The sequence below is a fragment of the Fusarium falciforme genome, chromosome 11, assembly GCF_026873545.1.
Source record: "Fusarium falciforme chromosome 11, complete sequence".
Lineage (NCBI taxonomy): Eukaryota > Fungi > Ascomycota > Sordariomycetes > Hypocreales > Nectriaceae > Fusarium > Fusarium falciforme.
The window spans coordinates 633,816-657,154 of record NC_070554.1 but is presented as its reverse complement, the minus strand read 5'-3'; the positions used below and the strand labels follow the sequence as shown (position 1 = coordinate 657,154).

Here is a 23,339-nt window from a genome sequence, read left to right as displayed (position 1 = left end):
GCTACGACGTGATCCCCGTGTTCGATGACATCGATGACAATAGGGCTCGTTGATTGAGTAGTGGTTGCGAGGTTTGAGAATTGAAGCACATCGTCCGAGCCTAGTTGTGAGAATCTTGTCAGGTATTAGGTCTATTGAACACTTTGTCTTCGCCGCGATAGCCTATCTAATTAGTCTAACACATGGTATTATACACTCGTTTCCAGAGGGGCCAGCCTTTTCTCGCCTCCGCCTCGTCTTCGTTCCAAGTCTGCAGATACCTCCGACCCGTATCAACATCCATGTCCTTGTCGCGCACAAACTTTGTACGACACCAAAGCTTGTGACCTAGATAAAAGGCAAATATTATAGGCACAGTAAGGACTTGCATGAAGAAAGTCTTAACCCTCTCTTGCGTGGAGGGTTCTCCATCTTCAAGCGGAATTGGGGATGCCGCAACCCAGAACTGCAAAACCAGCACCATTCCATAAGATCCCAGCGCGACCCAAGATCCCCATACGCCGACTTGGGAGCGGAATGCTAACTGTGAGAGGTTATATCCAGATAGTTCCCAAGCTTTCCGGAAGCGGATGTGGCAGAGGCAGATGCTGGCCCAGGTGAAGAGGGTGCTGAGCCCACTGATCGCAAGAAGCCAGTTGAAGATTTCGGTATGGATGTCAGTATCGGCGAGAAATGCAAGTAGGCCAACGACACAAGCAAAGATGATAGCAGCCAGCGGGCGGCCACGACGATCGATGTAGGTGAAGATCTTTGGCGCCAAAGACTGCTCTGCCAATGCAGTCAGGGTGCGGGACGAGGCATACACGGCAGTATTGCCAACGCTGATGAGAGCTACAAGGATGACGCCGTTCATAACACTCGGAAGCACCGTCTGACCACCGCTCTCGATGGCAATGACAAAAGGACTAGCCACGGCATCAGAGCCAAACTTGGCCCCCAGTAGCCTAGGTTGGTTATAAGGCACCAGCAAGCCGATCAGCAGGATCGAGGTGATATAGAAGATGCTGATTCGCCAAAACACTTGCTTGACGGCGGCCGGCAATGATTTTCGGGGGTTTGCGGTTTCGGCTGCGGCGAGTCCAACCATTTCAGTGCCAGCAAAGGAAAAGGTTGCCGTGACCAGAACGCTGGCGAAGCCTTTGAAGCCATGGTGGAAAGCTCCAGGGTTTGACCAATATTGGAACCCGATGTAGCCGCTATCTGGATGGCCCATGACGTTGATGATGATACCGAGGAGGCTAGATCACGTCAGAACTGGTCCCCTTTCTGCCTTGCCGTAGAGGGGGAGTTGAGCTCTCTTACATAAATCCTAGAATGGCTATCACCTTGACCGTGGAGAAGATAAATTCTGCCTCGCCATATCCTCGCACACCAAGCAGATTGATGCCCGCGATGATGACTAGGAACATGGCAACAAATATCGACTTGCTGGGCTCTGGATTCCAGTACATAGTAGTGAAGGCGCCCGCAATGATTTCAAGCGGTAACACGATGAGGTACTGGAGGGTATAGCTTCACATGGTGTCAGTGTTCATTGTCTACTTCAGGTGACTCCTGATGAGGGGTTCAAGGCCGACGGGACACTCACTTCCAACCCATCGCAAAGCCCCAAGATGGATCCAAGAAACGAGTCGAGTAATTGGCGAAGGATCCGCCAACTGGGAAAGCCACGGAAAGCTCGCCTAGAGCCTGCATCGTGAAGAACTGCATGACGCCCATGATGACAAAGGCAAGCAACAGGGAGGCTGGACCACCACGATAGAGAGCTACTCCTGACGCGACGAATAGACCAGTTCCTGTAATGGAGATAGTTGTCGTCAATACATGAAGAATAGATGTCATCGAGGGCGACGCCAATACCGCATGAGGCAGCTGAGTTGAAGGGTCCACATACCAATTGAACCACCAAAGGCAATCATCTGCAGATGACGATTCTTGAGTTCCCGGGCCAATTGCGTGTTGGCAGACTTGTAGTTGGCCCTCCGAAGACTGAAGAACCGCCCATGGGGACCATGGGCTGTGCCGTGGCTGCTCAGGCTCATGCCATCATCTGAGCTGTTGGAAGCTGGACCAAAGCTGTGCAGCAAACGATTGAAGGCCCCCGTTGGCTCCGGGACCGGCTTCTCCGGCTCGCTAATGGTGACGGCGAAGCTGTTTTCGACGAGGATGACTGGCTTCTGGGGCGGCGGCGGTATCGCCTGCATCTCAATCTCTCGTTGATAGGCCATGGTTGAAGGCATACCCTGAGGTTGAGCGATGCTCAACTCTCGATCTGTTCTCACCTCACTCGTGGGTTGGGCTGGCTGTCGATTGACGACGGGTGGCCAAATCTCCAAAGGGCGTCGCAGCCTTTTCACAGGCAGGGGATTCCCTCGCACATCACAGCACGTGCCAGCGCTCACCTGAATCGCTTGAGCCCCTGTCTCCACGTCCGTTCGCGGGACGACGATTCCGCTGCCAAGAGACGCCTCATCCTTATCAGCAAGCGAGTGCTTCGAATGTCGTCTTGGGAGGGTGGTCTCGCGAGATCTAGATGCCTTCGAAGCTTCCTGTGGTGCAATTGCCATACAGGAGAATCATGCTTCATCAACAGAAGCGATTCATGCCATGTCCTCGATTCGTGAAGGCGCGCCACATGGCGTCGCCAGCTGATACGATTGGCAATGAGCTAAGCAAGCCACAATGCATGGTCCAAACTCTAAATAGCTCGATTTGCCCCCTTAACTAACTTGTTGTAGAAAGGTTGAGACGGAGTTCCAGCCGAGCCTGTGGCACAGATTTTCCGATTGACGGACGGTTCTCAGGCCAACTGTTCCCTGGATGAGCTGTCGCAGGAGTCGGTTCCAACTCTCGGTACCGGACGAAACCAGGAGATAGGGCTAAGGGGCCGTTGAAATTGCCGGTTGCTTGTCATGACTCTTGTTGCCTCTACCGAAGTCCGTTGTGGGTTGAGCTGGGAGGTAGAGGGACCGTGCAAGAACTTTGCCTGAGATTCAAGGCATCGCTTGGGGAGTCGGGCTGCTTCTGCGACTGAATCCCTGCTCGCGCTCATTAAGGAGTACATGGGCTCGTATAGAGCGACCACGCCAATCTAAGTACTCCTTAGCAGGAGCGTCTAAGTTTTCTTTCAACATGGTTCCACTAGTTCCTCGACTACCTGGGTGGACGAGCCGGGCTCGGCGGCTTGCTTCATCTCCGCCATCTCCACCAAGACAGGCAAGCAAACGGGAAGCCATGTGGCAATTGTCCCGTACCCAAGCCACTCAGGAACCTCGATCTTGGACGTGACGCAAGTTGGTCAAAGGGTTCGAAGAGGCCTGGGGGCGGGGGCTTTCCACACGCAATATCATCGATTAGATGCTTTGCAGTCAGGGGATGATTGATAGAAGGTGCTTGTCATGCTTGAGCTATCAACCTTGGGTTTTCTTTCTTGAGGAAATTTCTAATGAACATAGGAATGGGGTAACTTCTTGCACATCTCCCCAAATGTCAGTCATCTGTCGCGGAACCGTGTCAAATCCCGAAAGCTTCGGTGGCGATGCCAAGATGAAGCATCACCCCCATGGGGCCGTGCGACGCCCTCCTTGAGATGCCACTTGCCTAAACGGCTCTTTGAGAACTGTGGGGGTAGGGAGGTCCTCGGACGAACCCTGAAATGTCACATCATGCAAAGCGTTGACATGGTTGAGCCAGAGTCGTCAGTTCTAGGATGACAAATTCACAATGTGAGGTACCACGTTGTTACAGTGCGTGCTTGAGCCATAGATTCATTGTCTCTGTTTATGCAACTGCCTCGACGAGCTTCTTCTCAAATATCTTGTAATCCGTGGGTCCCGAAAGAATCTTGGCCAGTTCAGGGTAGTCCTCGTCAAAACTGCCAAGCTTGACAACCTTGTAACCCAGTCGTTGGTACCACGCCTGCATCCTCTCCTTTCCAGCATGATGAAAGGTTTTCGGCACCAGCACTTCCAATTGCATGATCGTGCATCCGTTCCTGCGGCATTCGGCTTCCGCGAACATGGCTAGTCGCCGCCCTAACCCAGCGCCCTGATGCGTGGCATCCAGTGCCAACATGCCGAACTCTCCTCGGCCGGGCCCGAGCAACTTGATGCACACACAACCAATAGGGTGGCCGGAATCCTTGAGGTACGCAACTGCCAGTTGTCCGTTGCGGATGAATTGGGCGACTTCGGTGGGAGAGGTGCGTTGGTAATTAGGTAAGAAGATGTCCCCTTCAGCCTCTGTATAGGCTGAATTAACAAGACTGGCCACTGTCGCGGCAAAGGACTCATCGTCGGCGTGAGAGGAGGGCGGGATCTTGATGGCAATCGCTACCTGCGACTCGTTGGCTGCTTCGTCTCCCATCTTGGCTCGTGCGATAACCAACAACTTCGATTACAAGGACGCTGCACTCTAGTATGTGACTGAAACAAGCTCACAACAAAACAACAGAAATTGAGGATCAAAAGAGTACCGTGTTGTTCACAGTTTGTGAGACTTGTCTTACTCAGAAAATCAAGGCTCGGATATACGAATATCCCACTGTGACTATCCACTTTCATTGCATCTTCTTGATGCATTATGAAACCTGAACCGCTTTAAGAGACCTTGTATTTTTAGCGGGGTGTTACAAGTCTGTGAGCATGACTAAGATTCAGCTCCTTGTGTAACCTTCCATGGAATGCCAGAGAAGGGAATGCGAGAGATGAAAGGATCTTTCACTTTGGACAACGTCAGGAGTCATAGATATCACGATTGTATCAATCGCACTGGCACTGGTCTCGGCATATATACCAAACCCAGGACCGGTTGTACGCGCCGGACCTATCAGGAGTGAGTGACACTGGCTTTTTTTTTTGATTTCATGCCAATAACATAGCGGGCCTTGTATCGAAGCCCCTTCATGCTTCAGTTGATAGATCCATCGCTTCAGGCGCCAAAGTCTTACCCGGAATCACCAGGGGAAGTGGTCATGATAGTTCCTCAAGAATAGGTTTCCGCACAACTTGATCCCCCTAGTGTCGGGCCTAGGTCATTAGACACTGTTGGCAGATCAATCGAGTTACAGAAAATCCGTCAACTATTGAAAAGGTGGTGTAGGGTGGCATGCTCCGTTCTCAAACCACACACACCACTTTCGTACGGCTCCATCAACATGCAGACCAGAGTTGAGATGCAACTGCGCGGCAGCTCGCCCATAGCTAGGCTGGCTAGAATATTTCGAAACATTCGATCATCGAGTATCCTCCTATGCAATTGGAGGAGACCTTTTGTTAGCTGTAATCAAAGCCAGACTCTATGGTGTCCATGACCCTACCCTCCTAGCTGGTGCGGCAGGACAGGACCCGGGAGGTCAGTTTTGGTCTAGCCACTTCTATTGTCACAGACACAAAGAGAGCTCCAGACTTAGTAGCAAGGCACGCGACTAGAATCTTGGAGGCGCCTTGACAGGACTGCCGTCGACGCGATTTACCGGCCACATGCGAGTGTCTACTCGTGCGGCATAAGATACCGTGAACTCTCCCCCTTCCCTGAAACGTGGCGTTATTGTAATTTATCCAGGAAAAAAAAAAATGCTTAGCGAGTGCTATTAATTGTATACGGACGAGAAGCATCATGAAAAGTCAGGCTGTTTGGTCTCGCTAAGTGCAATGAAACTCTCCCCTTCTCTTTGCCCTCTCGCGTAGGTTGGTCGGATCTCGGCCGGGAGCATCGCTCTTGGATTCTATCATCGGGCGATCTCCCGAACTGCTGTCGGTCGTTGACATAAAGTTCCACATGGGATTCATTGATCTTGCAATTGACTTCAAGCCGCACAGCCGCCCCTGAAAACGGTCGGCTCTTCACCTCAACTCTCCCACGTGAAGTTATTGAGAATCAAAAGCATATGGTCACATGTGTTAAGCGAGCTGGCCGAGGTTTCTGAGTTAGGAGAAAGAATGGCATGAAAGGCCAGGGCGTCAGCAAACAGAATCATAGTGGGACGATTCTCAGATCACTGGGACAGAAATAACACTCGTCTTCACACACAGCTTGGCTTCATTCTGTGCCAGAACTCCGATCCTCAGACTTTCCCGTGATATCAGAAGCAAATATGTGAGCAAAGCCCCGAAACTTAGCTACGCTTAGTTGATTCGCATGGCATGCTAGTTTGTCAGGCTAAGAAGTCTAGAAGCTCAGGTACCTGGTTGTCCATCTTGTTCGGGCCGTGCTGGAGGACATTGAGCTCACAGTACAGACTGATGGACTTTTTGCCTCATTTCAGAAAAGACCAGCTCTGTCCCAGCTCTCATGGGCCTGTGGGATGAATGCCATTGAGTTTGGACTCAACTCGTAGTATTCTCATCTTGGGGAAATGATCTACAGCCGCCCTCGGGCCGCGGTTAACCGTGTCTGAGAGAAAGGTCACCAAAACTATAATGTGCAAATTTTCAAGAGTGACGTCGGGTAAACAGACCAAAGCGAGCATCAAGAGATAGGGTATCCCTGAGATGGATAGGTGAACACACGGCATCGGCGAGCTCAATATCTCGCTCGCAAAAAGCTCTCGTCAAGCCTCTGATTGAAGATTACGTAGTCAACAAAGCGTCTAGACCGGCAGTGATGGTGTGGCGTCTAATACCCCTCAGACAACGTTTCAAAAAAAGTCATCGTGGGTTGTGCTCCAATGGCGCCTCCCGCCCGGTTACATCCGCACGCGCCCTTACACGGCCCTGACTTAATAGCGGGAGCGTTAATCATCGTATCCCCTCAAACTACATGCTTCATACAACTAATATTTGAAATCAATTGACTGTCTCTGACGAGACCCTACCATTCGGGACAACGGAAACCAATGCTGGATCGCCATCCTCGTGCGGGGACGCCATCCACGTCCCCCGCAAACTCTCTTGACAAGTGACTTTGCAAAGGCTGACATGGCGGAGAAACCGAGCATCTCTGTGTTCTGGGACTCAACATGCATGTACACTCGCGTTAAGCCGTGAGTAAGGCCGAGCGAGCCGTCCAAGCCATGCATCTGGTTGCTGAGAGCAGTGTACACGTGAAGATTAAGGCAGTATCAGGCCATGAGACTTGATGAAACCCGGCCAAGGGCAGCTACGACTGCGGAGAGAGTTCTATTAGGTGCAGACGTGATTCATCGCTGACAATGCGGCGTCTCGCCATGACGCGGATCTCATGTGTGCTGTTTACAGTCGGTCAAGGGGAGTATCTATATCTATCTCCTCCCGTTGACTCAGAACTTCCAGGACACAAACAGCTCAGACACAGCTACTTGTCTATTCATTGCAACAATTACTCTCAAAATCTTTTTCCCAACATTCACTACCGCCAACATGGGTGACCTTCGTTTCTCTTCCTCTTCCTCTGGTTCTCAGGACAACAGGACCTTCAACATCGACCCCTACACCTTGGTCGAGGCCCTTCTTGGCCAGAAGCTCGAGAAGCCCTCGGATGGCCTTCAGGCCGACTACGAAGAGGTTCCCGAGGTGACGCCAATGTCCTCTCGACGTGGCAACAAGATGCACCCCGACTCTCCTCCCAAGGACATCAACGTCGGAGCTGTCAACCCTTATGCTCTTTGCGAGGCTCTCATTGGACGCAAGATTGACAAATACTCGCCGACCTCGGCCACCATCCTGTCCAATGTCTTGCAGACGGATTACGATGAGCTCTTCGACATGAAGCACAACTCTGTGCTCTTTGCTGGACTCAAGCTCGATGAGAAGGACCGCAAGGCGGAGCGACTCAACGAGAAGGACATGAAGATCCTCAAGGAGCGTGATCTCATGACCCCTGATCTCTCCGAGATTGAGAGGCTCGACGATCTCGAGCACCTCGGCCTCAAGGACTTTGCCAAGATGAAGGTCAAGATGGCCCGCATGCAGAACGGCAAGATGCATCTCGTCCTCAATGCCCACTCTATCGGCAGGACCGTGTCCAACCGCGACTTGACCATGACCATCAACGAGCTCGTCAGCGAGTATCGAAAGCAGGGTGGCCACTGGAGCCCTCCCAACGGTACCTGGCGCGACATGTACGACCGCCTGTTCCAGGACGTCAACAAGCGACTCATTGGTGACATCGCCATGTTCCGACTTGGCGAGGAGAGAATCGCCATGCACGGCTTTGACGACCCCACTCAGGGCTGCTCGAGCAACAGCTGGCTGATTGCTGCTCTCTTCTCCGTCTTCTGGGCTGATCCCTCTTGCATCAACCGGGCTACCAGGGTCCACCACGACCAGAACCAGAAGAGGAAGCTTGCTATCAAGTTCCACGACAAGGGCGGACACAACAACTCCAAAACAGAGACTGTTGAGGTCAACTACGAGATCCCCATCAATAACTCGAACAACGAGCCTATCTACTGCCGCTCCAGCGATGGTGCCGACATCTGGCCTTCCCTGTACGAGAAGGCCTTCGCCAAGTGGATCACTGGCAGCAACTCTGAGCACCCCGATATCACCAAGACTCACTGTGGTGACCCCGTCAAGGCCATGGCCCAGATCAACGGCCAGGACCCCCACTACTTCCAGACTGAGAAGCACTCTGCTTGCAGCCTCCTTGGCCTTGTCCGCCAAAACTGCGTCAACTTCAAGACCATCAACCCCATGACCGCCTGGACCTACGCCACCGGCGACATGTACCAGGGCAGCAACATCGTGGCCAACCACGCCTACTCTGTCCTCGGCTATACCTTCAAGGGTGACAAGCAGTACATCGTCCTCCGCAACCCATGGGGTGTGACTGAGCCCCTCGGCCTCAACAGCTATCCCGACCTCCTTGAGCGCCTGACCCCTGATCAGTGGCACCCCGCTGCCATGCTCGACCACGGTGGTCTCTTCGCCCTCGAGGCCCGCGCTTTCAAGCACTGCTTTGCCTGGATCGGTATTGCCGACTAATTAAGCGAACACACCTCAACTGGTATTTCCGACCCTGAAACGAGGCAGTCGATGACCCCAAAAGTCCACTTCGTTGTCTTACGTCGACCCAACAAGCTGGGCTAATCATTTGGGTTTTCCTTTAAAATCCTTTTATTGGTGATTTTAATGTAACCACACTCCTTACTTATCCTTCTTGTTTGGTAGTCTAGGTTTGGGGGTTGGTTGTCGGGTCGGGGACAAGTCTGGTTCGCAATACAACCATGCTTTCAATTGCACGTCATTGATCTGGTGATTTTCTCAAAATGAAAGTGAATTCAGTACTCGACTACATATGTTTTAGCAAGATAACGGGACCTTATTACGATGATAGATGTGAGGAGAGGTTCTCGCTAGCAGTAGCCTAGATGTTGCTGATTACGATTGTTCAGTATTCCCCTCAGCGCCTCAACATGAAGCACGGCCACAGTGAACGGCATTGCTCGGAGAGTGCTGAATCATGGAGGAACGGATATGAAAATACTCTAGCTTGGATCTACTCGCGATAGATGGCGGGCATGTTCCTGAGTAAGTGGTTCTCATTAGCTGCAACCTTAGACCAGGGAAGATGGGGTAAATTGATCAAACATTGCCTTCTCTAGCTGCCAGTTATCATCCATAAGCCTCAGAACTGGTGTATAATGCCAGCTTGTGGCTTTTGCGTCATGCAGGTGGGCGGCGTACGTTGGAGCCCAATCTTCTTAGGGGAACTCCTTGTCACGCACGAGTATTTCCCCCCATTTTTCTTGAAAGACCGAATGCCGCCCAACGAGCTTCTTAGTTCCAATGGATCAAGATAATGCCTCAACCTTACTCTTGTGCTCATTATCGACAATGAGCCCATTCGGCTTCTCCGGACGCAGTCTGCTGCACTGTCAGCCACTAGCGTTATCCTCGGCCTCAGCTCTCGGTTGAGCAATGTTTTCAAGATTGCCTCCACTCCCAGTTTGTCATTTGCTATCTACTTGTGCTTCCTAGCCTTGGCGCTGCCTAATTGAGTATCGATTACTTCTAGTTCGTAGCTGAATATCCACCTGTCAAACCTGTCAGACCTGTCAGATTGGTCCCACCATGAATTCCCATGTCATCTTCCAATAATACATCGCTTCGCTAAACAGCCCTACCAGGGAGGGCTGCATTTGGCAGTTTCAGCTGCTTGGCGTACAGCTACAACAACGAAGCAGATATTTGGAGACCCGTATGTGAGTGATAGCAGGCTTTAAAAGTCGTGGGTGCTCGGTTCAGAGTCATTGAATTTGAACATCGCCATCCTAAGAGTAAGCAGAGCCAAGATGAGGCAATTCGCTTTCATTCAATACGCTTTGGCCGTGATATTCTTTTCTCTTGCGTCTGCAGCATCAACAGCGTCGACATGCTTTCCCGCCAAGAAGATAGCGGCTCAGCTGGGCCCCATGCTGTCTGCTGATGCCGAGATTTACATCCCAAACCAAGTAGACTTTCTCGATGTTAGCCTGAGATGGTCCAAGTTTGCTGCTCCATCATATGCGGCATACGTCAAAGTGGCTAGCGAAGAGGATGTTCAGGCAATTGTATGCTTCTTGAATCGATTTACTACGGAGCCTATCGCTAACTTGTGGCTTTTGACAGGTTCGATATGCCAACAAGAAGGGCATCCCTTTTCTGACTGTCTCTGGAGGCCATGGTTGGACTTCACAACTGCAAAGAATGCAGCATGGTATCGGAATATCTACTCAGAAACTCAACACCATGAAGTTATCAAAGATGGCAAGACAGTCAGTCTCGGCGGAGGAGTAAAAAGTGGGCAGGTTGAAAGGTTTCTTTCTGCCCAAGGCAAGCGCTCAGGTGAGTACAGCCGACTCTCAGAGTGCTTCTTACCTAGGCCTTATCAATTGAATATGTGTACTGACTTTTGATCTTCACATCAAGTGACTGGTGTCTGCGAGTGCACCGGCCTCATGGGTGTTGCCCTTGGAGGCGGTCATGGAACCCTGCAGGGGCACTACGGTTCGCTTGCTGACCAGATTGTTGCTGCCCGCGTTGTGCTGGCCAACGGGAAAGCTGTCACCGCCTCCACAAAGAAGAATTCTGAACTCTTCTGGGCCCTTCGAGGAGCCGGCCACAACTTTGGAATTGTTACAGAGGTCATTTACAAGGTGTACGACGCTCCTGCCAAAGACAACTGGCTTGTCAAGACCTTCATTTACCTCCCTGATCAGATCGGAGCTTTCTATGAAGTTGCGAACAAAGCCATCGCAAACGGGTATGGCGTTGATCGGCAGCCAGCAGGCATGCTCGTCGCCTCCCTGTACACCATCGTTCCTGATGTCGACCCAAATACGGTACGTGGCGATGTCTCTTATTTCTTCGCTTGTTTTGGACGCACAAGAAACCCCCACTTACAAAGCTTGAGCATCATCGTCGCTGACAGAGCTCCAATAGCCAGTACTACTCTTTCTCATGGTGTACGATGGCTCAGAGAAGGAGATGGCACCACATGCCAAGCCTTATCTGGACCTCAAGCCAATTTTCAACAGCACCCAGGAGATCTCCTACAGTGAGATCTCTGCCGTATTTGCGTTTGACGATAACTCTGTCGCATGCCAGAAGGGCATCCGCACACAAGGCTACTCTCTGAACCTCCAGAAGCATCATGTCCCGACCCAGTGTGCTGTGTATGATGAGTTTAGTAAATTCATAATCAAGAACCCCGACTTCAAGCGCAGCTATGTCATATTTGAGGGATACCCTCTTCAAGGAGTGCGGGCAATCGATGCATCGACCACTGCGGTGGCAGATCGAGAGAGCAACGTTATTGCGTAAGTCGGGCTCAAAATGATGTGCAATGTGGCCCTACTCTAACAACTCATCTATAGGCTTTTCTCCCTTCTCTATTCGTCGCCCAAGAATGACAAAATTGCCACTAAAATTGGCACAAAAGTCAGGGGCTTGTTGCACAAGGGGACCGGTGAGAGAGACATGAGTGTTTACATCGGATATGCAAGGGGCACCGAGGCTGCTCGACAGATCTATGGAAACGATGGCGTCCGATTGAGGAAGTTGAAAGGTTTAAAACAGAAGTATGACCCCCACGGGAGGTTCAACTTCTATGCGCGTATAGAGTGAAGGGCCCTGCAGCTCCCGTCGCATTTTGTATCGGGTGCGGATTAAAGTTTAAGGGACGATCAGGGGTTTCATCCTTCATCTCTACACCATGAAGAACGCACGGATAGCGGTCACAGGAGTCGTGGAAACAGGATAAAGATTGGGGAACAGACCAGCTCTGAAGCCGGCTATTTGTTTAACCAGATGGCTCTACCTTCATAGGTGCTCTTCGATAAGCCGACAGTTTCGGATGGCATGATTTAGTGTTTATCACGGGGGTTGCAATTGAGCACAGGGCCATGAAAAAGATTTACCACCACTAAACTGCTTTCTTATACACAAGGTAGAGAGCTACATATCCCCACCAATTGTTACCCTACGGAGCGCGGAGAACCCCCGAAAAAGGCGTCATTGGAGTTAAGGTGGTTGCTTAGTTCAGAAAAGCCTTAAACTTGTAATACCCGCGCGGCTCGCCTCCGAGGCTGTTACCTGTAGTTACCTGGCTTATTGGTTGTCTCACATCAAGTAGTTAGAAGATCAAGGACAAATTTTCTCCGTGGTTCGAGCCCGCCAAGGATTGCCACTTATGCTTGAAAACCAGTGCTTGAAACAAGGCAAATATGCTCTCCGTCATGTTTATGAAAGAATTTTGTAAGCAAAGCACATTGTACTTGTGTCCTCGAGCCACTGCAAGGAAGAAGCACTGTTCCTTCTAGGCCAAACAGAGTATCTGAAGCCGTTGTCTAATTATTGTGATACATGCCAGGCCTGGAGATCCACACCTTCGGCCAACGCCGAACGGGCATTCGTCGTGACCAGAAACATAGCCCACGATGGTTGCATTGACGCGTTTAAATCAAGCGGGTCATCCCGCTCGGCTGTCGTAGATCTTACGCGGCAGCTTATTGATCACCATTGCCAAGGCAAGCAGCATTGCGGGATATCCCTTCAGATACTTGGCAGAGGTCAGCGGTGAAAGTCAGAATAAAAGAGCAATGTCGTCGCCTTTCATTGCCATCGAACACTCATCACTTGGTTCTCAATCAGGAGTCCAATCAGTCGTTGATCATGATTCGCTTACTTCTTACCATTGCCCTGCTGGGTAGCCAAGCCCTCGTCAATGCGGCGGCGACAAAGGTCGAAAAGCGCAGCATTGATGAGATTTACAAGGCAGCCCTTGCCGAGGGCGGTGTTGTTACCCTCTGGCACGGCGGTGACGAGGCCAATTCGCGAGAAGACTTGAAAACGGCCTTCGAGCAGCGATTCCCTGGCATGACCCTTAATGTCACTGTCGACTTGTCTAAGTACCACGACGGCAAATTGGACAAGCAGATCGCCGAGAAGAACGTCCAGGTGGACAGCATCATCCTCCAAACCCTGCACGACTACCCTCGATGGGCCTCCCAGGGCGCTCTGCTGGATTACGCCCCTCTTGGCTGGGACAAGATTCACCCCCAGTTCAAGAACAAGGGAAACGCTTACCACTACGGAATGGCCATCATTGCTTGGATTGGCCAATGGAGATCCGATAAGCTCCCGGGAGTTGAGGGACCGGTTGAGTGGGAGGATTGGGTGCGTCCCGAGTTCAAGGATAAGCTTGTCCTCACTTATCCCAACGACGACGACGCCGTCCTCTTTGGCTTCGATCTGATGTGAGTATTCAGTGTTCCAGTAAGGCTTAGAAAGAGTCGCTTATACATCATATTTAGCATCAAGGAGCTCGGAACTGAATGGCTTGATAAGCTCCTTGCCCTGAACCCTCACTGGGTTCGTGGTACCAGATCCCCGAGAACCCTCCTCACCCGCAACGATACCGAGTGGGCTGCCACCTTCACCGCATCCGGCGGCCTCAGCCCTGTTGCTCCCTACAACATCTCCTTCCCCGTCAGGGGCCGCTTCGTCTCTTGGCCTCAGGCTGGCGCTATTCTGAAGGATGCTCCTCACCCTGAGGGAGCTAAGCTTCTACATAGCTTCATGTTGAGCAAGGAGTTCCTGGAGCCCCGTGGCAGCTGGACCGTTCGCCAGGATATTGCGCCCCCTAAGAACTATCCTTCTATCCTTGAGATGCCCGGAACTGACCCTACTGCTTTCGGCAAGTGGATGTCTGACCGAGCGACTGTTGAGAGACTCGGATTCTACCTTGAAGATCGTATTGGAACTGCTCAGGGTGTCAGCCCGATTGTTGACGATATCTAAGAGCATCGTTGTTATCATTCATAGTTAGTAGTTGTGCATCTATAAAAGCGTATGTTTGGAGATTTCATAGTTGATCTTTGTGCGCATCTACATGCTCAATCTCTCCATAATCAGTTACGGCCCATCCACAGATGGCCTTGAGCTCGGAGAAAGGAAATGAGTAGACCATTGGCGTGTATGTTGGTAGGTCGAACTGTACATTGATCTATCGAGTTTATTTAATGCATCTTGCTACTTCTAGTAATAAGTGTGTAAACGCAAAGAAAAACTATTTGACTCCATGGAAGCCATGAACCAACATCTCCGCCTCACCTATCGTGACACAACGCTGTAAATCCGTAACTCTATAGATGGTGAACCATCTAGAGCCATGCTGGCGAGAGAAACACCCCCAGAGGAACAGATCTCAAGCTCAAAAACGACTCAAGCACGATATAGACCCTCGCAACGATATACATCACCAAGACGGGAATGTTGAAACAAATCAAAGTAAAGAATCCAGTGTCCCAATAGTCAGTCTCGCTCTCTTTCTTTGATTTCCCATCTTCTGCATCCTCCCCGTCTCTTGGGCGGTTGGTGACGGTCCGAGAGTTGATAAGCTCGACCAGCCCCATAAAGGCAATGTCTATGATGAACATGACCGGGGATGCGCAAACAAAGAAGAGGCAGAAAATCTTCCAGAAAAGACCCTTAAAATGGCTTGGGAAGGTCCATTTCCATGCTGCTAGATGGACACCGCCGTAGCATGCAGGAAGAAGCAGTGCCAGGCCAAGAATAGCGACGTGAAAGTTCACCACCGGGTTCCGTTCACGGTGGCTGAATGGAAAGTCGCGAAAGTCCTCTGGCTTCTCAAACTCGTCAAGACGGCTGAGATAAAGAGCCTGACAATCCGTCTTTCCCTGCCGCATGAGTTCAATCTCTTCTTCCAAATGCGGCGCGTCAAACTTGGGGCCAGTCCCACGAGCAAGCACCTCACAGTCTGCGTAGGGAAATGCACTGAAAATGGCATTCCATCTTTCGAGAAACTGCGCAGTGACCTCCAGCTCTCTGGAACTTGTGTGAAGGGCCAGGCCAGATAACAAGATGTCGCCTTGCCGCATGACTGATGAGTGTTCCGGGCTAAACCATAGCATAGATGCTCGGTCGCTGGCAAGCCTGAGCGGAGGTATCGGCCGTTCCGCAGATCAAGGCGGGAAGATGGCCAGTTCGTTTGACCAAGAAGAGTAGAACTGTTGTTGAACCATCGCTGCGGCCTCTCCAAAGAATTGGCTTGGGTTCACCATCTCTAGCTCCTGTACATTGAGCGGTTTCTGTGGAATTCGGTCAGTGACCAAAGCGAAGAATTGGGTCAGAGGTCAACATACCTGGAACCAACAGGCGTAAAGAAACACGGCACAGATGACATGCACCACAGCATGTATCTCCAGCAAGGTCAAGGGTAGATCATTCACGTAGCACGTGACGCACTGAGTAACCATCCAAAGAATCTGTGTCAGAACAAGAGCCTTCTGGATGTAGTCTGCTTTGCTTTTGTCATCAATCCGTTTCCTTGAAATGTACAGCCAATGATCTTTCTCGGCCAGCCGGATGAGGCCACGGGGGCTAATGGATACTGTCTGAGGGGATGGCATATTGGCAAAACGAGTATATGCACTGGGATCCAGATCCGGCAATGAGAGGATTTCTGTTGAGATGAGCATGTTGTATTGATTAAAGAAGAAGAAAGACTAGCGCGAACCAGCGAAAGCTATAGACAAGAAGACATCCACATCCCAGCCACCAATGGATCGGAATAGCCATTGATCCGTCAAAGCAACGGATCTCAACACTCCCACTCGAGCCATTGGTGCGAGATGTTTCTGCGTAACAGAGTGTGGCCTCATTAAAACCTCAAAAACACCTTCGTGGGTGAAAAATAGGAAAGAGCTTCTATTACCACACCTGCGTTGGATTGTTCGGTCGCCGGGGCCTTAGCACCCTGGATCCCCCAGATTGTTTGATGATTTGATATTTGTGAGGCGGACAGCCTTGAGTTTCTGGTCACTGGAGCCTTAGCACCCCATATCCTCCAGATTGTTTGATGTTTGGATGAAGCCTTGGAATCTTCGATCACTGGAGCCTTAGCACCCCAGATCTCCCACTTCATCACGGACAGGTGGTTTTGATGTTTGGATGAAGCCTTGGAATCTTCGATCACTGGAGCCTTAGCACCCCAGATCTCCCACTTCATCACGGACAGGTGGTTTTGATGTTTGGATGAAGCCTTGGAATCTTCGATCACTGGAGCCTTAACACCCCAGATCTCCCACTTCATCCTAGGTTTAACGTTTGTTTGATGTTTGATGTTTGAATGAAGCCTTGGAATCTTCGATCACTGGAGCCTTAGCACTCCAGATCTCCCACTCCATTCTAGGTTTATATTTTCCGAAATAAATGTAGAGGACATTGATACTATCCTTTGTTGATATTGACGGCTGACTACGATAGTCGAACTGTCTTGCTTTCTTTGGCCGGATCCGATTGAGCAGGTTCCGTTGTATGTCTCGTAGGACTGTGGTTGTTAAGGCTGAAGAAGCCAATCCAGCGGCGTTCGCTGCGTTTTTTGTGTTTTTGTGTTTTTGTGTTTTTGTGTTTTGTAGTTTTGTAGTTTTGTAGTTTTGTAGTTTTGTAGTTTTGTAGTTTTGTAGCTCGGCCATGTGCACCTGCAATGGGATTCTTTTGCAATTGGATCCTGTGTGATCCGTTTCTGAATGAAATGGCTCTTGTATGTACGTATTGAGCGTTCAGTTATAGCTGGAATTGTTGTAGAATTTGTTATAAGAAGCCGAGGAATTCCGAGCTGAGGACCTGTGGGTCGCTTGGAGGCTCGATGAACGAGATAGACTGTTGGGCACCCATTCTCTCCCACTTGGGGCATGATGAAAAGGGATAAAAGAAAAGAGAAATCGTGTGAACTTGATATAATAGACTTTCGACGCCGCTGCTTCCAAATCCCAAGTCAGTTTGTTGGTAGGTTACTTGGTTGTCGAGAGATCGCGGAGTGTCAGTTGGCCAGGTGTTCCCGGCCACCTCCTTTTCTCATGATCCATACTTGCGTGACCAACAGCGAATCATGGGTTGGAGAGGCCCAGCGCGTTGCGAAACACGATAAACCGGTCTTTTGGGAGAGCTTTCGTAAGTCCGTCTGCGATTTGTTGCTCGGTTGGGACATATTGGAGTTCAACGTCTCCATCCGAGACTCGTTCTCGAACGTAATGCCATTGAAGATCAATGTGCTTAGTCCTGGCGTGGAACTGTGGATTTTTGGCCATTGCAATTGCCCCTTGATTGTCCCCGTAGAGAATAGTTGTTTGAAGGTCTCCATGTTTGTATTGGGCCAGAAGTTCGCGCAGCAACCCTCGTAGCCAGATCGCCTCTTTGGTGCATTGTGTTTGTCCCATGTACTCCGCTTCGCAGGATGATAGTGCGACCGTTGGTTGTCGTTTGGAGTTCCAACTGATGGCGCCTGTGCCGACGTTGAAGACGTAGCCAGCCGTTGATCGTCTGGTGTCGTGATCGCCAGCCCAGTCTGAGTCGCTGTACCCAACTAACGGTCTGAGTGGTCCGCTGAAGGTGAGTTCCAAGTCGATCGTCCCTCGCAAGTACCTCATGATGCGCTTGACGGCTTGGACGTGTTCGTTGGTTGGGTTTCCCAGATATCGGCTGCAGAGGGAGACGGCAAATGCGATGTCTGGGCGAGTGCCAAGCATGGCGTACATAAGTGACCCAATTGCTTTTGCGTACCATAGTTTCGTCGTTTTAGGAGCTCTGTATTCGTCTGGGACAGGTTGGAATTTTGACGTGCTCAGGGGAGTTGTGACTGGCTTGCTCTCCCACATGTCAAATTCCCGTAGGACCTTCTCGACATATGCTCGTTGGGAGAGGAAGATGGCCTTGTTGCGTCTGTCTCTCCGGACGGACATTCCCAGATAGTACTGACACGGGCCAAGGTCAGTCATTTCGAATTTCTCGCTCAAGGCGGCTTTGATTTGGCGGATTTCTTCCTTATCGGGACCAGCGATTAGGAGATCATCCACGTAGACGGCGATGTAGGTTGTGCCACGGATGAAGACGCCAACGTCGGCGTTGAGTGGTTTGAAGCCGAGGGTTTCCAGGAAATCAGATAAAGTCTGGTACCAGATTCGGGGAGATTGTTTGAGGCCGTAGAGAGCTTTCCGCAGTCGGAAGACTCTGCCTGACTTGTCGTCGAAACCCTGTGGCTGAGTCACGTAGATTTCTTCTTTGACGCCGCCATAAAGGAAGGCAGTTTTGACATCCATCTGTTCCAGTTCAAGGTCTAGGGCCGCAGCGATGGCGAAGATCATTTTATAGCTCATCGGCTTGACCACGGAGGCAAACGTTTCGTGGTAGTCGATTCCCTCTTTTGTTCGAAGCCTCTGACGACGAAGCGAGCTTTGAATCTGGTAATCTCGCCATCCTTTCCCCGTTTGAGCTTATACACCCATTTGCCTTGGAGGGTATGTTTTCCTGGAGGCAGGCTGACTGGTATGAAGGTGCCGTTTCTCATCAAGGAGTCGATTTCGTCAATCATGGCTTGCATCCATTGTTCGCTATGAGGCGAGTTCATTGCTTCGGCAAAGGTTTTGGGTTCGGTCGGTTCAAGGTTGTTGGCGATCATAGCCAGGTGAATGGCGATCATGGTGAAGCGCCACTGGTTTTGTTGGGCTGATGGGTCTTGTTGAGCTAGGACTGTGTATCTTGATGGAATTTGTCCTCGGGTTTCCCGTACTGGAAAACGTTGTTGGGGATGACCGTCGGCTGCTTCCGCAACGACTTGGTGTTCGTCGACTGCACCGTCGGGGCTTTGTGTTCTTTCTGGAGTCCCCAGTTCCACATGGAAGCTTGGCTCGTCTTGATTCAGTTGATAGGATTGGCTGGGGGCTGACTGTATCTCTTCGTCTGTTCTGATGTTTTCGGTTAGGGGTATAGTTGGAAGAGATGGTGTGAGATCCATCCGTTTTGCGTTGGGTTCGTCAGTTGGTTGCTCGGATGCAATTCGTTTTCTCAGCAGGGATTTCTCATCGAACACGACGTTATTCGCAAAGAATATTCTTCCATCGTCGTCGACTAAGACGTAGTTTGTGCTCCCTTGATAGCCGAGGAGTCGGCAGGGGACTGTCTTGTCGTCCATCTTCTTCCGTTTGGCTGAAGGCATCTTTGCAAAGCCTCGGCTGCCGATAACTCGGAGATGGGAGAGATCCGGCACTTCCTTGTGCCATGCTTCATAAGGTGTGATTTGACGACCCGAGGCTGGTGAGAGGTTTCGTACGTATGCCATGGCTTTGAGGACGTATGGCCAGAATTTCTTTTCCAGTCCTGAATGGATGAGAGTCGCTGTGAGCTTCTCGAGTAGGACACGGTTTGCTACTTCGGCCACTCCGTTTTGTTCGTGCTGCTCGGTAGCAGAAAAGATCATCTCAATCATCTTGTTTTCGCAGTAGAGAGTGATTGCATCAGCTTGGTTTTCTCCCCCTCGATCGAGGCGAAGGTAACGGCAGCGACGGGTTGGTGTCTCGGCTTGTTCCAGAAGTTGTCGAAGGCAGTTGCCAAATTCGGACTTTTGCCTGATTGGGAAGACCCAGGTCATTTTGGTGAAATCGTCTATGAAGCAGGCCCAGTATCTATGGCCGTCGATGCCTTCGTCTGGGAAGGGGCCAGCGATATCGCCATGCAGGCTCTCCAGTGGTCTTGTTCCTTTTCGAATGCATCCGCGGTGAGGCCTTTCCTTCATGCGCCCTTTTACGCACGCTTCACAGACGTTGGAGTCAGATAGAGGAGTGATGCCCGTGGACATCTTCATGAGTAAATGCACGTTCTGTTCTCCCAAATGGCCGAGTCGGTCATGCCAGATCTGCAGTTTGGGGTCGCTGACAGAGTATGCGGCCATGGCAGTGTGCAGTTGTTGGTCGTCCTCGTCGATCACGTACAGACCAAATTTCCTAGTGGCGCTGAGGATGACTTTACCGTGGCTTGTAATGACGGCTCGTCCTTTTCGAAATAAAATAGTTGCTCCATCTTCCTCGAGGGCTGAGACCGAGACAAGGTTGCAGTGAGCGTCTGGGACGTAAAGTGCCTTATGAAAGATCGTTGTTCCTTTGGCATTGTTCCGTATGGTTCTGAGGGTGTATGTGCCTTGCCCCGCGGGCATAATGGCCGAGCCAGCTATGCCGTTGATGGCAGAGCCGGTGAATTTCTCGAGTGATGTAAAGTTCTGTCGACGGCAGAACGTGTGGGAGGAGGCGCCACTGTCCAATACGTGAATTCGCTCGAGCAGCCCGGACGGCTCTGATGCAGCCAGGCCAAACTGGGGTTGAAAGGATAGAAGGGCCGCGTTTAAGAAGGCGACGGCGGCAGTGTGATCCTCGTCGAGTTCCAGTGACGAGGTGTTCTCCTTTCTCTTCTCAAGCTTGGCTTCTCGTCGTCCACTCCGAAGTGCTCGTTTTCTTCTGAACTCCTCAAGAAGGTCGGGGTGTAGGCCAAAACATCCGGCCTTGGTATGACCTGGTTTGTTGCAGTGGCCGCACGTCTGAGCTACTCGTTCTTTTCCAGGGCCACGCATTCTAGCCAGCAGAGCCGTTTGCGTCTTGGCCTTTTCTCGTTGTTGAATGTTCATTTCCTCTTGCTCTGCGGCGGCAAGAGCGATTTCGAATGTTACGGCAGGTTTGGTTATTTCTCCGTTGGAGCCTCGCTCGGGTAGCAAGTTGTGGTTTTGGTAGAAGGCAGTGAGGAACATTTCGTATTCGGGGCCAAGTCCGGTTAGGAACTTATTGATGAATTGAGGCGTGCCGATTTTGCATGTCTCGTCTAGTTGCAAGAGTTCAGATTGAGCTTCTCGCAGCCGTTCTGCAAAGTTCATGACTCCCGAGCATTGGTCTAGGGTGAGGCAGTTGTATCGTCGGTCGAGCTCTTGGAAGACCGCACTTCCTTTTGGTTTGAAGCGCTTCTCAAGCTCATCGAACATCTCCGTGACGGTCTCCTTGTCCTTTACCTGCTCCCTGGCGTTGTATCCAAGTCGATTGAGGACGGCTCCGCACGCGCGTTCCTGCTTGGAGAGCCAGTTGTCGATCTTTTCGACGGTCGCGGCGCTGGTGCCGGTGGGTTTGTCCTTGTTTCGTTTGAACAAGTCTCCGTATCCCGACATTGTGAGATGGTCCTTCATTTCTCGGCTCCAGTTGATCCATCCGGCTGTCGATTCTAGCTTCGGGATGTTGGCTAGGTTGCCAAGTGTTCCAGTCGATTCCTTCGAGGCCGACATGCTTGAGGATGGGTTCCTTGATGGCTGGACGAGAGAAGGCGTAGGAAGAGTGTGAGGTAGGCTCAGGTGAATCTTCCCTTTTCGGTGTAGCGATGTCTCTTGCGAGCGCGAAGCTGGAGTTCTGATCGTTGTTGATGGTATCGGCAACGGGTGCGTCAGAACTCCCACTGGATGTAACGTGGATTTGTTCTGGTTCTGATGAGGCAATCGAGGCAGCTTCAAGGCTCCAAATGCTGGTTGGACTTGCGTCTGAAAGCGAGTCGTCGGTGTCCAAGTGGGTTGCCCTAGAACCTATTGGAAGGACTGAGGGCTCACTTAGATCGTAGGATATCGCATATCACCACCAGGTTCGTGCGACCGATGCGAAACGCGGCTCGGACCTTAGGTCGTGTATCCCGTTTCATCCGGTTTCACATGCGGTTTCACGTCCGGCTTGTCGCATCAAGTACTCCAGTCCGAGAGAGGACCACTCGAAGATGCAAGGTCTCAAAGGTCCTGTGCAATCCATCAACAGAATTCGACAGCGGAAAGTTTGTCAAAGTCAGCGACACGATGAGGAAAATGTTGCTTGTGGAGGAAACAAAACAATGTCGGTTTCTAGAGCGGTCTAGCTCTCAAATTAGAGTCGTGTGAGGCCATCATGAGGCCGAGTCTCGAGTAAAAATTTTGCGCAAGTATTTTGGTCGAGAGGCTGGTGACGGATGAGGCCGGGAGGCGTGCAAAATCAAGCACTTGATTCCTAGATAAGGCGGCTAGCAGTATTCAGTGAAAATTCGGGTAAGGTGTGATGAGTATCTTTAACGCAGTGGAAGGAGGCGGTTAGACCTCGAGTTATATTGGAAATTATGATTAGGAGGATACTCAGCTGTAAGGTGGCTTTCCGGGCTCATAACCTGTTGAGATGAGCATGTTGTATTGATTAAAGAAGAAGAAAGACTAGCGCGAACCAGCGAAAGCTATAGACAAGAAGACATCCACATCCCAGCCACCAATGGATCGGAATAGCCATTGATCCGTCAAAGCAACGGATCTCAACAATTTCTTCCACGTCAATGTGAACGCCTAGCATCACGACGAAGAAGGCATATTTCAAGTCGAAATTGAACTGGGGTAATAGTCAGCAAGAAAGCCACTAGCATATATCAGAGAAACAGAGTAGCGCCTACAGATTTGTCTACTGTGCCGCTCCGACTCTGAAGGTCGCGGAGCTTGCGCCGAAGCGCCCAAGCCCGCTGTAACTGGTCGGCAGCCATGTACAGCACAATCTCGGGCGCGAAGAAGGTCAAAGCGACCCATTGCGTTTTAGACCATAAGATTTGATACCAAGCCGTCTTCTCGGGTACGTTGAGGCGCAAAGCAGTGTAAATGCACGCCACGAGAGTGAGGAGACAGCTTTGGAGGATGTCCATTGTGCCTCGGACATTGGGGGAGTTGACCCAGTTCGGGACGACGATGGCGCGAAGGGCGCTAGTGTCATTCTGATGGGGAAATAGGACGGTCCATGGCGAGTTTATTGTCGAGTTGTCGTCTGATGGCGCCATGAGAGTTCGTTTGCTTCCGGTTCAAGCCCAGAAGTTGTCTGAGAGAATTTCTTCGAAGCCAAAGCAAGCCGATGGGAGAAAGAAGGCCAAAGACACCATGAGCCACCCTGCCACGTACTGGAGTTTTCAGCTGCCAAGAGAGTGTGAGTACCCAGCCAATGAGGAAGACTGGTACCTAACAGCCGTGATTGAGACTGGTGAGATAAGGAGACAGGGCATCCAAGCGGTTTGGGACGGCGATATCTATCATTATTTGGGTACTCAATTAGGGAAACTCATCTT

General features: G+C 51.0%; 8 protein-coding genes and 1 pseudogene across 9 annotated transcripts, besides 1 other annotated feature; 3 read left to right on the top strand and 6 right to left on the bottom strand.

The window, feature by feature from the left end:
- Window positions 1-175: 175 nt before the first annotated feature.
- On the bottom strand, window positions 176-2,228 carry NCS54_01313000 (AA-permease domain-containing protein; the record flags this gene model as incomplete). Its single annotated transcript, XM_053158339.1, has 4 exons — window positions 176-1,238; window positions 1,303-1,512; window positions 1,589-1,796; window positions 1,895-2,228. 4 exons carry the CDS (start codon window positions 2,226-2,228, stop codon window positions 176-178), a joined length of 1,815 nt encoding a protein of 604 aa, XP_053014314.1.
- A 1,552-nt stretch (window positions 2,229-3,780) lies between these two features.
- NCS54_01312900 (N-acetyltransferase domain-containing protein) lies at window positions 3,781-4,365 on the bottom strand (the record flags this gene model as incomplete). The annotated part of the gene is made up of 1 exon (XM_053158338.1): window positions 3,781-4,365. The coding sequence occupies one exon, from the start codon at window positions 4,363-4,365 to the stop codon at window positions 3,781-3,783; it is 585 nt and encodes a 194-aa protein (XP_053014313.1).
- Window positions 4,366-7,337: 2,972 nt separating this feature from the next.
- On the top strand, window positions 7,338-8,903 carry NCS54_01312800 (Calpain catalytic domain-containing protein; the record flags this gene model as incomplete). The annotated part of the gene is made up of 1 exon (XM_053158337.1): window positions 7,338-8,903. The coding sequence occupies one exon, from the start codon at window positions 7,338-7,340 to the stop codon at window positions 8,901-8,903; it is 1,566 nt and encodes a 521-aa protein (XP_053014312.1).
- A 1,310-nt stretch (window positions 8,904-10,213) lies between these two features.
- NCS54_01312700 (FAD-binding PCMH-type domain-containing protein) lies at window positions 10,214-12,026 on the top strand (the record flags this gene model as incomplete). Its single annotated transcript, XM_053158336.1, has 5 exons — window positions 10,214-10,471; window positions 10,530-10,617; window positions 10,830-11,242; window positions 11,343-11,719; window positions 11,777-12,026. The coding sequence occupies 5 exons, from the start codon at window positions 10,214-10,216 to the stop codon at window positions 12,024-12,026; spliced, it is 1,386 nt and encodes a 461-aa protein (XP_053014311.1).
- A 1,020-nt stretch (window positions 12,027-13,046) lies between these two features.
- On the top strand, window positions 13,047-14,201 carry NCS54_01312600 (annotated as a pseudogene). Its single transcript has 2 exons — window positions 13,047-13,657; window positions 13,715-14,201.
- Window positions 13,047-14,201: a sequence feature.
- A 362-nt stretch (window positions 14,202-14,563) lies between these two features.
- NCS54_01312500 (Hypothetical protein) lies at window positions 14,564-15,301 on the bottom strand (the record flags this gene model as incomplete). The annotated part of the gene is made up of 1 exon (XM_053158335.1): window positions 14,564-15,301. One exon carries the CDS (start codon window positions 15,299-15,301, stop codon window positions 14,564-14,566), a length of 738 nt encoding a protein of 245 aa, XP_053014310.1.
- Window positions 15,302-15,385: 84 nt separating this feature from the next.
- On the bottom strand, window positions 15,386-15,910 carry NCS54_01312400 (Hypothetical protein; the record flags this gene model as incomplete). Its single annotated transcript, XM_053158334.1, has 2 exons — window positions 15,566-15,910; window positions 15,386-15,511 (listed from the first exon to the last, which is right to left on the bottom strand). The coding sequence occupies exons 1-2, from the start codon at window positions 15,899-15,901 to the stop codon at window positions 15,386-15,388; spliced, it is 462 nt and encodes a 153-aa protein (XP_053014309.1). The 5' UTR covers window positions 15,902-15,910.
- A 1,401-nt stretch (window positions 15,911-17,311) lies between these two features.
- On the bottom strand, window positions 17,312-21,516 carry NCS54_01312300 (Integrase catalytic domain-containing protein; the record flags this gene model as incomplete). The annotated part of the gene is made up of 2 exons (XM_053158333.1): window positions 17,312-18,637; window positions 18,703-21,516. The coding sequence occupies 2 exons, from the start codon at window positions 21,514-21,516 to the stop codon at window positions 17,312-17,314; spliced, it is 4,140 nt and encodes a 1,379-aa protein (XP_053014308.1).
- A 1,142-nt stretch (window positions 21,517-22,658) lies between these two features.
- NCS54_01312200 (Hypothetical protein) lies at window positions 22,659-23,057 on the bottom strand (the record flags this gene model as incomplete). The annotated part of the gene is made up of 1 exon (XM_053158332.1): window positions 22,659-23,057. The coding sequence occupies one exon, from the start codon at window positions 23,055-23,057 to the stop codon at window positions 22,659-22,661; it is 399 nt and encodes a 132-aa protein (XP_053014307.1).
- Between the last annotated feature and the right edge of the window lie 282 nt (window positions 23,058-23,339).